The sequence below is a fragment of the Gasterosteus aculeatus genome, chromosome 7, assembly GCF_964276395.1.
Source record: "Gasterosteus aculeatus chromosome 7, fGasAcu3.hap1.1, whole genome shotgun sequence".
Classification (NCBI taxonomy): domain Eukaryota; kingdom Metazoa; phylum Chordata; class Actinopteri; order Perciformes; family Gasterosteidae; genus Gasterosteus; species Gasterosteus aculeatus.
The window spans coordinates 1,324,034-1,340,981 of NC_135694.1; the positions used below are offsets into that span (position 1 = coordinate 1,324,034).

Consider the following 16,948-nt stretch of genomic DNA (forward strand, 5'->3'; position numbering starts at 1 on the left):
GTGACCAGATGGACTACCAGTTCATCGGCGGAGTGGGCGGTGTGCGTTGATGCTGCAGAGGAGCCTGGTGTGGACTGGCTGATAGGAGAGCGTGGCGTTCTTCTGTGTATTGATTGGACCTTTATGTCATCAGGCATTATTCTTGTTTGTGTTTGTTTTTTATAAGAAAATAAAGGTTTATCAAAATCAAAAAATCTCTCCATCTCTCTCTCTCTCTCCATCTCTCTCTCTCTCTCTCTCTCTCTCTTTAACAGACTTCTCTTTCCGCCCATTAACACTTCCGCTGCAGGAGAGCCAAAGAAACCCCCCATGATGGAGAAATGAGGAGGAAGTGGAGGAAGGGATGATGGAGAAAGGAGTAGGAGGTGGAGGAAGGGATGATGGAGAAAGAAGGAGGAGGAGGTGGAGGAAGGGATGATGGAGAAAGGAGGAGTAGGAGGTGGAGGAAGGGATGATGGAGAAAGAAGGAGGAGGAAGGGATGATGGAGAAAGGAGGAGAAGGAAGGGATGATGGAGAAAGGAGGAGTAGGAGGTGGAGGAAGTAATGATGGAGAAAGAAGGAGGAGGAAGGGATGATGGAGAAAGGAGGAGGAGGAAGGGATGATGGAGAAAGAAGGAGAAGGAAGGGATGATGGAGAAAGGAGGAGTAGGAGGTGGAGGAAGTAATGATGGAGAAAGGAGGAGGAGGAGGTGGAGGAAGGGATGATGCAGAAAGGAGGAGGTGGAGGAAGGGATGATGGAGAAAGGAGGAGTAGGTGGAGGAAGGGATGATGCACAAAGGAGGAGGAGGAGGAAGGGATGATGGAGAAAGGAGGAGGAGGTGGAGGAAGGGATGATGGAGAAAGGAGGAGGAGGTGGAGGAAGGGATGATGCAGAAAGGAGGAGGTGGAGGAAGGGATGATGGAGAAAGGAGGAGTAGGTGGAGGAAGGGATGATGCAGAAAGGAGGAGGTGGAGGAAGGGATGATGGAGAAAGGAGGAGTAGGTGGAGGAAGGGATGATGCACAAAGGAGGAGGAGGAGGAAGGGATGATGGAGAAAGGAGGAGGTGGAGGAAGGGATGATGGAGAAAGGAGGAGGAGGTTTTTGAGGAAGGAAAGAGGGATGAGAGGAGGAAGTGAGACTGTGAGGAGGAGGTGAGAAAGAAGAAAGGGGGAGGGGGGGGTGAATGCATCCGATGCAAAGGGGGGAGAGAATGGAGGGAAGAAAAAAGAGGATCAAAGCGATTAGGATGAAAGGGAACGAGGGGGGAGACGGAGGAGTGAGGCCGATGTGTCCTGGTGGACATCCGGTACGTGAGAGATTCTCATACCGGCACACGGCCCCCCCCCCCCCCCCACACACACACACACACACACACACACACACACACACACACACACAGGCGTCTCTCACCGGTGTGGGACAGCAGGTTGGGGGACAGCAGGCCCGGGTGCAGCAGCCTCGGGCTTTCCTGGATCCCGGCACCAGAGCAGCGCTTCGGAGGACGACCCGGACGAGAGCTGGGGGGGGAGACAAGAGAGAGTCATTACTCCCCCGCAGAAGAGGGCCCGCCGTCTCCGGGGGGGGGGGGGGCGGCAGAGAGACAGCGAGACAGGCGTCTGCGTGCATCTCATGTCCTGTACTATATTAGAGTTTCATTTAGTTAAAATGTACTAAATATGTGTATTATGTTTTATTTGCTGACTCGCTGCCACACGCTACCACAGACGCCCCAAGAATATCCAAGAAACGCCCCAAAATACCCACAAAGCCCGGCGCTCCTCCCGACCTGTAGGCCAGTTATTGGAATTTATTATACTTGGAAGTCTTTTATTGTGAAGACGCGTCCGGCAGGAAGCTGAACAGCCCCAATACAACGTAATGTGTATCAAAGGATTTTACTTTGTCAAACGACCGATTTAAGCGAGAGAGGCGTTAGCGTGGACAGGGGCTAAATATGCTAACATGGATGTAAAACAGTGTGTCGCACACACACACACACACAATAATACACGTTCTACATGAGCATGTGAGCCCAAAACACCATTACAACACGAGTGTTTCTCTCTGTCTCACACACGTAACCTGCTGTATTATGCATGTGCACGTAGGCATAAATTAAACACAAGAATACAGTAACTGCACACATGCCACTGAACATAAAGGAAGGCGCACACACACACACACACACACACAGGAGGTGTGCATGCAGGCCAACTCTCTGCAGGGTGGCTCAGTAACAGATGGCCGTCCAAAGTCATTTACACCTAGAGCGAGTGAGAGAGAACTCAAAGCTGCACTTCAGCGTCACCGGATGGAAATAGAAGAGAAAATAATGGAGTGGACACCTGAAATAAAGCAAAATGACATTCAGCATTCGGATAAAAGAAACGTACAATTTGTTTATTCACGTTTTCATTATGCAGTGACCTATTCTAGAAGTCTTAAAGCTGCATTCTCTGCAGTGACCAGCAGGGGGCGACTCCTCTGCTCCCATAGACGTCTATGAGGAAATGACTCGATTTATTCCCTCAGTAAACATTGTAAACATGAGTTTATGGTCTCAGTCTCTAGTTTCAAGTCTTCTTCAATATGATGATGGACACAAACCCATTTGTGGAAAGCTACACATGCGTAGCAACAGTAACCAAGGGGGGGCGGGGCTCGAGAGAAGGTCAGCGGCAGTCCGGATGTGGTTGTGAGGGAGGTGTGGGAATGTCGGTCAGATCCCGAAGGGGGAGGAGGGAGGAAGTGTGTAAGAACATGTGGAGGGAAAACATACGCCTCGACAAGGTTTTGGGGTGTGATCGGCTTCGTGAACACACACGCACACACACACACACAGACAGACACACACATTGAGTGGGGCAGAGGAGCATGAAGAAATGAAAACATTGAACCTTCAGTATCCCTCTGAACTCTGCTTCACCTCTCATACACTCAGAAACACACACCTGTACAACACACACTCTTCTCTCCCACACACACACACACACACACACACACACACACACACACACAAATAGACAGGTGTTTGCATTCAAGTCACCCCCCCTTCCTTTCAACTCACACACATGCTCACAATGGTTACATGTTACCTTCCCAGGTGTGTATGTGTGTCTGCGCGTGTTCATCTGCATCCATCCGTGTGTCAGAAACATTAAGATGTGTATCCATGTGAATCCATGCCGTGTGTGTGTGTGTGTGTGCGTGTGCGTGCAAAGGACACATGATATCGCCTTCTCATTAGCCTTACAGTTCTTTGTTCAGAGTAATGACTGCAGAGTGTGTGTGTCCGTGCGTGTGTGTGTGCGTCCCGTAGGGTTGCCATATGTTGGGCATTAATCCTCGTCAACGGTCCACTCTCCTTACGGCACCGAGCACAGGAACAAAGAGCAGGTCACACACACACACACATCAGACAATCACATGCATGCTGCGTGTACACACTTGCATTTAGACGCACACGCCTGGCTACACACACACACACAGTCCATTGACCTACATTCACTTGTTACCCCATAGCTTCCAACCCCTCACGCGGCCTCGGTGCAACTCCTCACCTCGAAGTGGACTCGTTGAGAGGCAGGCGGGTGACCTTTGACCCCCCCGACCTCATTCACGCTGTGCACGAGAGGAGCGGACATTCACTTTTATAAAGTTACTTCACAACGGAACTACAAAAGCAACTACACAACAAGCAGGAGGAAACTGCTCCTTTAGGATCAATACCTGTGAGCATCGATCAGAAGAACCAAGGAAGAGCATCACTACCACGGCACACATTACCTTCTAAGGTCACCCTACCATCTATGGACACAGCCTCCACCTTTACCTTCTGCAGTCACCCTACTATCTATGGACATGGCCTCCACCTTCTGCAGTCACCCTACCATCTATGGACATGGCCTCCACCTTTACCTTCTGCAGTCACCCTACTATCTATGTACATGGCCTCCACTTTTACCTTCTAAGGTCACCCTACCATCTATGGACATGGCCTCCACCTTCTGCAGTCACCCTACTATCTATGTACATGGCCTCCACCTTCTGCAGTCACCCTACTATCTATGTACATGGCCTCCACCTTTACCTTCTAAGGTCACCCTACCATCTATGGACATGGCATCCACCTTCTGCAGTCACCCTACTATCTATGTACATGGCCTCCACCTTCTGCAGTCACCCTACTATCTATGTACATGGCCTCCACCTTCTGCAGTCACCCTACCATCTATGGACATGGCCTCCACCTTCTGCAGTCACCCTACTATCTATGTACATGGCCTCCACCTTCTGCAGTCACCCTACCATCTATGGACATGGCCTCAACCTTTACCTTCTGGAGTCACCCTACCATCTATGGACATGGCCTCCACCTTCTAAGGTCACCCTACCATCTATGGACACGGCCTCCACCTTTACTTTCTGGAGTCACCCTACTATCTATAGACACGGCCTCCACTCTTACCTTCTGGAGTCACCCTACCACATATGGACATGGCCTCCACCTTTTTCCTTCTGGAGTCACCCTACCATCTATGGACATGGCCTCCACCTTTACCTTCTGGAGTCACCCTACCATCTATGGACATGGCCTCCACCTTTACCTTCTGGAGTCACCCTACCATCTATGGACATGGCCTCCACCCTTTTCCTTCTGGAGTCACCCTACCATCTATGGACATGGCCTCCACCCTTTTCCTTCTGGAGTCACCCTACCATCTATGGACATGGCCTCCACCTTTACCTTCTGGAGTCACCCTACCATCTATGGACACAGCCTCCACCTTTACCTTCTGAAGTCACCCTACCACATATGGACATGGCCTCCACCTTCTGGAGTCACCCTACCATCTATGGGCATGGCCTCCACCTTTTTCCTTCTGGAGTCACCCTACCATCTATGGACATGGCCTCCACCTTTACCTTCTGGAGTCACCCTACCATCTATGGACATGGCCTCCACCTTTACCTTCTGGAGTCACCCTACCATCTATGGACATGGCCTCCACCCTTTTCCTTCTGGAGTCACCCTACCATCTATGGACATGGCCTCCACCCTTTTCCTTCTGGAGTCACCCTACCATCTATGGACACAGCCTCCACCTTTACCTTCTGGAGTCACCCTACCATCTATGGACACAGCCTCCACCTTTACCTTCTGGAGTCACCCTACCACATATGGACATGGCCTCCACCTTCTGGAGTCACCCTACCATCTATGGGCATGGCCTCCACCTTTTTCCTTCTGGAGTCACCCTACCATCTATGGACATGGCCTCCACCTTTACCTTCTGGAGTCACCCTACCATCTATGGACATGGCCTCCACCTTTACCTTCTGGAGTCACCTTACCATCTATGGACATGGCCTCCACCCTTTTCCTTCTGGAGTCACCCTACCATCTATGGACATGGCCTCCACCCTTTTCCTTCTGGAGTCACCCTACCATCTATGGACACAGCCTCCACCTTTACCTTCTGGAGTCACCCTACCATCTATGGACATGGCCTCCACCTTCTAAGGTCACCCTACCATCTATGGACACTGCCTCCACCTTTACCTTCTGGAGTCACCCTACCACATATGGACATGGCCTCCACCTTCTGGAGTCACCCTACTATCTATAGACACGGCCTCCACCTTTACCTTCTGGAGTCACCCTACCATCTATGGACATGGCCTCCACCTTCTAAGGTCACCCTACCATCTATGGACATGGCCTCCACCTTCTAAGGTCACCCTACCATCTATGGACACTGCCTCCACCTTTACCTTCTGGAGTCACCCTACCACATATGGACATGGCCTCCACCTTCTGGAGTCACCCTACTATCTATAGACACGGCCTCCACCTTTACCTTCTGGAGTCTACCACACATGGATCTTCATGTGTAACTTATAGAGTATCGGTACGGTAAATCTGCTTCTGGTAAACTGTCCACCATATCTGAATGAAACCAACACACTTAGGCTGTAGATCCACATGTTCTACACGTTAAGTCTGCTCTTTTAAACGTGGGACACTTCCTCTGCAGCACTGAATATCTACACAAGATAAAGACGCTCTTGTGCCTCGATGCGACCGGATGGTTCACGTGAGGAAACATGCTGAGGAGCCGGAGGACGGTCGGCTGTTGTGTGTTTGCAGTAATTAGAATGTCGTCTCATAATTAAAGAAGTAATGATTTATTGTTCATCAAACTGACACGCAGCAGCTTAGAAGTGTTCGCTGCATGTGTTACTTTTTGGTTTTATTCCGGTGACCTTTTAATTGGCTCGGGACAAAAAAAAAGACAATGGATGGAAAACATGAAGCTGACATTTCTCTCACACAGACAGACGCACAAACGCACAAACAAACGCACACAGGGCCGATCTGATGAGCCACCTTGAAGTAAGCCTTCCCACTTCGACACACACGCACCCTCGCCTGTCCTCCCGAAGGGCCGTTTCTATGGCGACGGAGCCTTGATCAATACTCCGTCATTGGCTCTGATGGCCGGTCAGGGTCGGTCACACACACACACGCACACACACAAACACACACACACACACACACACACACACACACAAACAGGCATGGCGGTGAATAAGCACGGTCTCGCTAACCCGTTTGACAGATTGATTTAGCTCAGAACGTGCAGAGGTCACACACGCACACACACACCGACACACACACACACGCCTACACACACGCGCGCACACACACACACTGCAGTTTATCAAAGCCGGCTGCGGTCGATACGAGGGGGGGGGGGGGGGGGGGGGTCAACCCTCTTTAGCTGAAATCTTTCATCTTTTCTTTTATCTCTCCATCAGCTGATCCGCACGTCGTCCTTTTCTTCTTCTCTGTTGTTCGGTTGTCGTCGTCGTTGTTGTTTATTCGTTGTTGTTGTTCCTCTTTCCTTTCATCTAGTGTTTTTTTATAGTTTGCGACCATTGTCATCTTTGGATTCATAATAAATTATCAATAATTATAAATCATTGTGAAAATGAAACACGTCGGTTCCTTTCAGGCAATAATTTAACGTTCCTCGACTTTCAATTTTTTAATTGTTCTTATTTTATTCTAAAACTTTTCTTTTTTTGTGTATTTTATTATTTATGTCTTTGGTTTTACTGTACGCTGAATTTGTAGCTCCTTTGTATACATATTGGTAACTTATTCTCCGTAATATTTTTGTTATTTAGATGTTTTCTTTTTTTCTATAATTGAGTTTTATTTTAAAATTCTGAAGCATTCAAGTATTTAGTTGGAGCGAGTTTGTCTACTAATAAGTATAATTAATTCTCCCTATTTCACAACACAAAGCATGTTTATATTCTTATTCCTCACATGTTTGTGTTGTTTATTTATAGAAGCATTCGTCCCTTTAAAGGGAGTAAATTCATCTTAATTTCTCTTCACAAACACGCCTCCTTTTCCTTTTTCTGCTTCAGTGTCTTTTTTGTATTTCGCTCCATCAGTCTGCCGTCTCTCCATCCATCTCCTGTCTCCCCCTTCACCCCCCCCCCGTCTTCTGTCCTCCCCCAACCGGAGGTCAAATGATAATGTCACTACCTCTGCGACAATTCTGTCCCTCTCTGTCTTTATTTATGTCTGTCTGTCCTCTTTATTTCCTTCACATCCGTCCTTCTTCCTTCACATCCCTCCTTCTTTCCTTCTTCCCCTACATGCCTCCTTCTTTCCTTCTTCCCCTACATGCCTCCTTCTTTCCTTCTTCCTCTACATCCCTCCTTCTTTCCTTCTTCTCCTACATGCCTCCTTCTTTCCTTCTTCCTCTACATCCCTCCTTCTTTCCTTCTTCCTCTACATGCCTCCTTCTTTCCTTCTTCCTCTACATCCCTCCTTCTGTCCTTCTTCCTCTACACCCCTCCTTCTTTCCTTCTTCCTCTACATCCCTCCTTCTGTCCTTCTTCCCCTACATCCCTCCTTCTTTCCTTCTTCCCCTACATGCCTCCTTCTTTCCTTCTTCCTCTACATCCCTCCTTCTGTCCTTCTTCCCCTACATGCCTCCTTCTTTCCTTCTTCCTCTACATCCCTCCTTCTGTCCTTCTTCCTCTACATCCCTCCTTCTTTCCTTCTTCCTCTACATCCCTCCTTCTCTCCTACTTCCTCTACATCCCTCCTTCCTCTACATGCCTCCTTCTCTCCTACTTCCTCCACATCCCTCCTTCTGTCCTACTACCTCTACATCCCTCCTTCTGTCCTTCTTCCTCTACATGCCTCCTTCTCTCCTACTTCCTCCACATCACTCCTTCTGTCCTACTACCTCTACATCCCTCCTTATGTCCTTCTTCCTCTACATGCCTCCTTCTCTCCTACTTCCTCCACATCCCTCCTTCTGTCCTACCACCTCTACATGCCTCCTTCTCTCTCTTCTTTTTTCTGTCCCTCTGTCTGCCGCTTTCATTAATGTCTCTTTTTTCTTCCCTTTTCTCTGTCTTTCTTCACATCTTTATTTTGCGTCCCCGTCTCTGTCTGTTTTCCGTCTCCCCACGCCTCTCCTCCATCAGACATCGCGTGAGACGGACGTCCCCTCCCCGTCTCTCTCTTTCACCGTGTTTGTCTTCACTCTTTGTTTGTAGCAGAAGAAGAAGAACAATCTATTCTTTTTAAAGAGACACCAGAGAAATGGGATATACGTCCACACACACACACACAGACACACACACACACACACACACACACACACACACACACACAGGGGCATCATAATCATGGACGCTCACGGACTCACGGAGAGAACGAGAGACACAGAGACAGAGAGAGAGAGATGGATGTTTACTTTCCTCCAGGCTTCCGCCTCTTTGATTGGACAGATGAATGACTTCATTGTGTGTGAGTGAGTGAGTGTGTGTGTGTAGGTGTCCGTGCGTGTCTGTCTGTGTGTGTTTGTGTAGGTGTCTGTGTTTGTGTGTGTTTGTGTAGGTGTCTGTGTGTGTGTGTGTGTGTGTGTGTCCGTTTCGTCCTCGCTGTTCGGCCTTTTTCTTTTTGACAAGAGCGTGAAAAGATGGAGGGAGGGAGAAGGAGACGAGCAGAAACAGACGGATATAAAAGAGAGACAGATGTGGCCAATAATAGGTATTGATCGATGAGGGAAGTAGAGCGACGATAATCAGCAGAAGAAAAGGAATCACGCTGGAAAGCAGAATGGAGGGAAACAAAACCGATTAACCGACGACACTCTTCCTCTTTGCATCCCTCTGTTCATCTGTTATCCTCCTCTTCTCCTCGTGATCATCCGTCCACACCACGCCGTGCTAATTCCATCCATCTCTCCATCTTCATCCATCTTCATCCGGCAGTTCATCGTCTGTCAATCGGCTGTCATGTGTCGGTCATCCATACGTATACGTCTGTACTATGTACAGTACAGCATAGTGTACTTTACTGTACTATCCACACATTCAATAATACCTCTATTGTCTTTACATTTATGATCCATCCATCCACTCCCACTCCACCATCCCATCCATCCAACTTCTCACAAACCATCCATCCATCCATCAATCCTCACAAACCATCCATCCATCTATCAATCCTCTCACAAACCATCCATCCATCTATCAATGATCTCACAAACCATCCATCCAACTTCTCACAAACCATCCATCAATCCTCACAAACCATCCATCCATCTATCAATCCTCTCACAAACCATCCATCCATCAAACCTCTCACAAACCATCCATCAATCCTCACAAACCATTCATCCATCAATCCTCTCACAAACCATCCATCCATCAATCCTCTCACAAACCATCCATCCATCAATCCTCACAAACCACCCCTCCATCCATCAATCCTCACAAACCATCCATCCATCTATCAATCCTCACAAACCATTCATCCATCCATCAATCCTCTCACACCATCCATCCATCAATCCTCTCACAAACCATCCATCCATCTATCAATCCTCTCACAAACCATCCATCCATCTATCAATGATCTCACAAACCATCCATCAATCCTCACAAACCATCCATCCATCTATCAATCCTCACAAACCATCCACCTATCCATCAATCCTCTCACAAACCATCCATCCATCAATCCTCACAAACCATCCATCCATCTATCAATCCTCACAAACCATCCATCCATCAATCCTCTCACAAACCATCCATCCATCTATCAATCCTCACAAACCATCCATCCATCAATCCTCTCACAAACCATCCATCCATCAATCCTCACAAACCATCCATCCATCTATCAATCCTCACAAACCATCCATCCATCAATCCTCTCACAAACCATCCATCCATCAATCCTCACAAACCATCCATCCATCTATCCTCACAAACCATCCATCCATCAATCCTCTCACAAACCATCCATCCATCAATCCTCTCACAAACCATCCATCTATCGATCCTCACAAACCATCCATCCATCCATCAAGCCTCACAAACCATCCACGCATCAATCCTCACAAACCATCCATCCTTCAATCCATCCATCTTCTCATAAAACATCCATCAATCCTCTTGCAAACCCTCCATCCACTCCCAATCCACCATTCCATCCATCCATTAATCCATCCAACTTCTCACAAACCATCCATCCATCTATCAATCCTCACAAACCATCCATCCATCAATCCTCTCACAAACCATCCATCCATCCATCAATCCTCACAAACCATCCATCCATCCATCCATCTTCTCACAAACCATCCATCCATTAATCCATCCATCCATCCAACCTTCAGCTCCTCTCTCCCTCTCTAGAGGAACAGGTGTGCTACGGGAGACAAAAACACTCCTGCATTTTTAACCAGCACATATTAAATATTAAACAGCGCACACACGCACGCACACACAGAGCGGCGACACACAATCGCTGACGAGACAAGTTGTACAGGTCGATGGGCTAACGTGTGTCTGCATGTCTGTGTGTGTGTGTGTGTGATGGCTTTAAGCTTCATTACCTTACTTCCTAGGCATGCAGTCACACACACACACACACACACACACACACACACACACTGGGATAATTCATACATGGTGCTCTCACATGTTAGCATTTAAGAGGTAAAACTATAACAGACTCCATGCCCCCCCCCCCACCATCTCTTTGAAGAGCGCCATAACAAACTATAACAACAGGAAGTTTTCAATGCGCCACATCGAGAAGGAATGTCACATATGGTGTGAGGGGGGGGAGGAGGGGGGGGGGCATGAGCAGATACATAAAGAGAGAGAGAGAGATTTCAAAATAAAATAAGCGAGTCCAGAGAAAGTTCAGATTAATCTTCAGCCATTCGGGCTTCAGCTTATCCTAAAAGTATTTTGTATTCTATACAATATTTCCACCAAGGTCGCAAACGTGAGCCAACGTGAGCCAACGTGAGCCAACGTGAGCCAACGTGCGCATGGTAGCAACTAAAACTGAAACGTGCACGTGAATGAGATTGCAGCCTAATTAGCAACATGGGTCTTTTTATGAAGATAATTTACCAACTGGCTAATTAGCTTGTTCATACTACATCGGTTGAGTAAAGTGAGCGTAACACGCCCTTGAGGAGGGATAAAGGAAATAATGTTAGCATTGTTAACTTTTAGCTCTAAAAGGAATCCCGCCTTTTAAACACAGAGCGCTAGCATCGCTGGCATCGCTAGCATCGCTAGCATCGCTGGCATCGCTAGCCACTTAGCGGGCAGCCAGAGCGCCTCGCCGTGTTCCTCTTTGCTCAGTGGAGAAAGATGAAGAGAAACGACGACAGCGAAGGAGGGAGGAAAGTAATAAGGAGAGACGTGTGACACATGGGGGAGGGGGGGAGGGAGGGAGGGAGGGGGGATGAAGAAGGGCAGTAAAGGAAAGAAAGAAAGACTTGCCCCGGCCCTCCGATCAATTCCATCCCCCCTTTTTTATCTTCCCCCATCTCTCCATCTCTCTTCAACTGTAGTTAATTTTCTGCCCGTCCAACTCTCCCTTCTTCCCCTCCGTCCATCCCCCCCTCTTCTTCTACCTGTCCTTTCCTCACTCCCCTCTCTCTATATCTATATCTATCAATCTCCCCCCTCTCCCCCCCCCCCCCCCCCCCCCCTCTCTGCAGTTAAGTCAGTGTAATGTAAATGATGTGCCATCGATCGCCCCTGACAGTGCAAGGACGCTCACCTCTTCTCCTCCTCCTCCTCTTCTTCATGATGCTGTCATCTCTCTCTCTTTCACGCCCCCCCCTCCCCCTCTCTCCTCGGCTTCTCTTTCCCCCAACATCTTTTACATCTCTCTCTCTCTCTCCCTCTCTCCCTCGCCCGCTGCCTCCCACGCCTGTCATCTTTCATCTCTCCCTCTCCCTTCATTTTTACTCTCTCCCTCTTTCACCGACCATCATTTACGTCTCTCCTCCCTCCATTGTTCTCACGCAGCATCTGCTCCCTCCACCTATACCAACTTTTCTCTCTCTTTCTCTCTACCAAACTTTTTGTTATTTCATTGGGCGACTTTTATCTACAAAACTTGAGAAATTAAAGAAGCTGTGAAAAAAAACTCAAACAAACCTGCACTGAAAAATCGGAAAGTTCTGTATTCTGCAAATTAAGTTATTTTGCTCTTTACAGATAATAAATAATATTATATATAACCATCAAAACTATGTATTTATATACATTACAGTACATTTAGGTATTACTCAGTTTAATGAATGCTACTATTTTAATGTGTTAGTAAGGATAGAATTTTAACATTTTATATACATATATATATATATATATTATATAGTACATATGTATATATATATATTATATAAATATATATATGTATATATATATATTTAATACCTAAATGTACTGTAATGTACTGTATATAAATACATAGTTATGATGGTTATTATCGCTTGTATTTCTAATCTTTTAGATTTTATTCCTCTTCGTATTCTTCGTATACGTCGTCCTCTGATCCTTCTTGTCCTCTCTTGTGTCACTCCTTGTCCTCCTTCGTTTCCTCCTTCTTCCTCTCGCTCCCTCTTTCCTTTCTCCTTATCCAAATAGAGGACACAGACAATCCAATAAACGCCCACGCTCCCAACAGCTGGACAGTGTGTGTGTGTGTGTGTGTGTGTGTGTGTGTGTGTGTGTGTGTGTGTGTGTGTGTGTGCGTGCGTGTGTGTGCGTGTGTGTGTGTGTGAAGCAACGAGTCAGCAGAAAACAAGGATGACACCCTCAACGCCGGACAGGAATGTCACCAAAAAAAAGGAAAACAGAGATGAAGAAAAAAAAAAAGGGAGAGAGAGAGAGATGGGAGGGATGGGAGAGCGCGGGTGAGGAAGGAGAGACAGAGAGGAGGAGGAGAAGAAGAGGGAGAAAACTCTGGGGACTTAGAATGACACATGCAGAATTACTCGGCCTCCCCGTACATCACACACACACACACACACACACACACACACACACACACACACACACGCACACACTTGTGTGTTTATTCATCCTCATCTCTTGACTACGAACACACACAAAAAGAGAAACCTGCTTCCTTTTTTACTTCCTCAAAAATGAAGCTTTATAGAAACATTAAATGCCATTTTACCAGGAAACCCTCTTCCTCTGATCCCCTGCCGTCATTTAGTTCATCAGTCTTCCATCTCAGCAGAACCTTTAGCCAAGGTGTGCGTGACCTGATGCGCCGAGGTCACCAGTACATATGAACTATCATCTTAAACCTGCAATGGTCTTTTTTCAATGAGTTTTGAAAACTGTAAACTAATTCCCCTTTTTGCTCCGTCTTTGGTCTCCTCCTGCTCCTCCTTCTAATGGCATCGAGTGTCGCAACTTAAGAACTTCTCCCTTTTTATCATGCTGGTCAATGAAAACGATCAATCTCTTTGATATTAACGTTGTGAAATTCGAATAATCAGATACTTTGGTCTGACGAGCTCGCCTCGTGGTGACGATGCCTCTCTGTCGTCATGGCAACATTCATAATCGGTTACGTTCTTCCATAGAAGAATATAATATATAAGAATATAAATGTGTGTCCTTTTTCACGGCTCGTTTTGTTAAGAAGAACAGAGCGTGAAGGAGGAGAAGATGATGAAGATGATGAAGACGAGGGAGAAGAAGTTCAACCTTTTTGTCAAGTTGGTTTCTCAGTGCGAAGAAAACCTCGTTTGACACGTAAACTGAACCGCACATGGTCCAAATCCAAGTCAACACACCAACACCCTGGTACACACACACACACACACACACACACACACACACACACACACACACAGAGTCAGGAGGTAAGCCTGGATCCAACAGTAAGTCCAGTTTTATGACTAGTGTATAACACCAACAGCTGAATCAATATTAGTTTACACCGGGTCACACTGGACACACACACACACACACACACACACACACACAGCTCTTTCCTTTCATAAACATACACATTGAATTTCACACAATATATTATTAATGCAGATTCACACACACACACATAAGCTTTTATTATATTACCGTCTCGTAGTTCTTTGGCTTTTCCATGCATACACACACACACGCACACACACACACACACACACACACACACACACACACACACGAACACAAACAATATAAAAGTGATGACGTTAATGTAAAAACACACACACTGAGCTGGTTAAAAACGACAAACATTCAAAAGGTTGTGAAGTTCTACAGTGACAACACATCAACCTCGATATTTTGCCAATTTGAATGTGAAGTTTGGCTTTTTGTTATATATTTTCCATTTAACCGTGTTTAGCCTTAGAGTCCGGCGGGGACAGAGGAGGAAAAGTCATCTCGCTAATTAGAGGCGATCCGGCGAGGAGGCGATACATCATCGGAAACAGCAGAGGTGCCTCGTCGTTTCCTTTTCTCTCTCCTTCCTTTAAAGGGAACATTTTCGTCCCTCGCAGCCTGAATGTTGCTTGAATTATATTTGTTTGTTGTTGCGAGCTCCGCCTCCAAAAAGCAGAAAGCGAAAGCGAAGTGAAGGGCGCCGCTGGCCAGGAGGTGGACTCTTCGGGCGGCTCCGCCCACAGGAAGACGCACAAGCTCCTCCCACCAACGAGAAGGAGCGTAACAGTATTATAATACATTATTAATAACTCTTCTAATCGTTTAGGGAGGTAAACAACCAGGTATCCGAAGTACGAATGATGGGCGCATATTCTACTATTTACTGTACTATATATAGTACTTTTTACTGTAGTTCTGTACATCTCAGGGGTACATATTGTACTTCTTACTCCTCTCTCCCTCTGAAAGCTTCAGTAGATTTAAAATACTGTGGAGCAACAGATCCCCGTCATGAAATCTTCCCTCCAATAACATCGTAAAAGAGACTCCGCGTTGTTGTCGCGTTGCTTCGTTGGGTCAAAGTTGTGCTTTTGTTTTTCTTAATAAAGCCGCCGGTTGGTTGGAGTTAATCTGTAATCAGGGAGTCTCCGTCTCAAACGCATGTCGGCCCTTTTCAACGCGCCTTCAGTGGAGTCAGCGTTAGTCCTCAGTTAATTAAATCTCTTTTTGGGGGGGACGCTCTGTGACATCATCGCGTCCAACCCACAGTGCCGTATATATTATATATTAGTGGCATTTCTTACCAGGGTCCATTACGCTCAACGGGAGGAGTTCAAATTAAAGCAACTTATCACCATTGTTGGTCTGATGAGTAATTGAAGAACACGCTGCAGTTTACATGCTGTAAAACACAATAAAACGTGATTCCATCAGAGCTTCTCACAGACGAATACACAATAAATCCGGCCGCTAAGGCAACAGGAAGCGGTTTTCCGCTCAGAGACCTTGTTGTGGCACTTCGCTGACCTTGGATCGCGAACCACACAAACAACACACCAGCGCTTCTCTCAGATGTCGTTTCCTCTCCGCGTCGCACAATACTTTGTTTATTAGTGTCTGATGATACGCCTTCGTCATCTTCGTCTTCATCATCATCTCCACTCCGCGGTGAGTAATGAGGCTGGGAATAGTGTGTGTAGCCTGTAGCATGGGGGGCGCACAAGAATGTGGCTTTTGTAGGTCACCCCAAACAAAGCACGGGGGGGGGGGGGGGGGACACCACACACACACACACACTCACACACTCACTCTACACAACTAACCTACAACCATCCCATTAGGAAAACACACACTCTCACAGGTGCGTACAGCCGAGCCCACATGTTCACACACACACACACACACACACACACACACACACAAGACGAGATCCAGAGAGAGGAGGAGAGGCCTTGTCGTGGTTGTTGGCCTCAAGTGGGTCACGCACACACACACACACACACACACACACACACACACACTCAGGACAAATAATCACGCAGCTTTCATCCTCCGAGGCAGGAAATGCAGCTTTTAAGTGTGTTTGACTTAAAAGAGCAGTTCACACACACACACAACTACACACACATGCACACGTACACACACACACACACACACACACATTTTGGCTCACATGGACAGTTTTTTTTGGAAGTGTAACAGATGTTTGAATGCTACACAAACGCACGCTAACACACACAAGGTCTAATCAAGTGGATAAACACACAAGCATGAATGTATGCATGTGTGAGACACGCACGCACACACACACACACACACACACACACACCTTCTCTCTTCACATACAAACACATTAGACAGAAAACGGGGGGTAAAAAACTCAAAAGACTACAAACATGGCAGAGATTTGACAAATCCCCAAAGAATCCAAACAACAACAGTGGAAAGATTTGTGTCTCTCTTACACTCACAAGACGGGAGAAAATGGACGAGGAGACGCAGAGAAAGACAAATAAACGCGACGGAGGGAAAAGGAGAGAAGAGACGGAACGAGGGCAGAACTAAAGAACGAAAAAGTGGGAACGAGAGATGAAAAATAAACCCAAAAGAAAGCCCAGGGAGAAGAACAAGGGAGTCAAGTTGTCTCGCAGAGAAGAAGAAAAGAAGACAGAGATGTTTTGACCAGCGAGGGGAACATCTGTC

General features: G+C 46.9%; 1 protein-coding gene across 1 annotated transcript in view; it reads right to left on the bottom strand.

Moving 5' to 3' along the window:
• The window catches only part of dachb (dachshund b), a 40,367-nt gene that overhangs the window by 9,926 nt on the left and 13,493 nt on the right, over positions 1–16,948 (bottom strand). Inside the window, exon 2 of the mRNA XM_078106086.1 lies at positions 1,394–1,500. Coding sequence (XP_077962212.1) covers positions 1,394–1,500 — 107 coding nt within the window. The remainder of the gene's footprint in view (positions 1–1,393; positions 1,501–16,948) is intronic.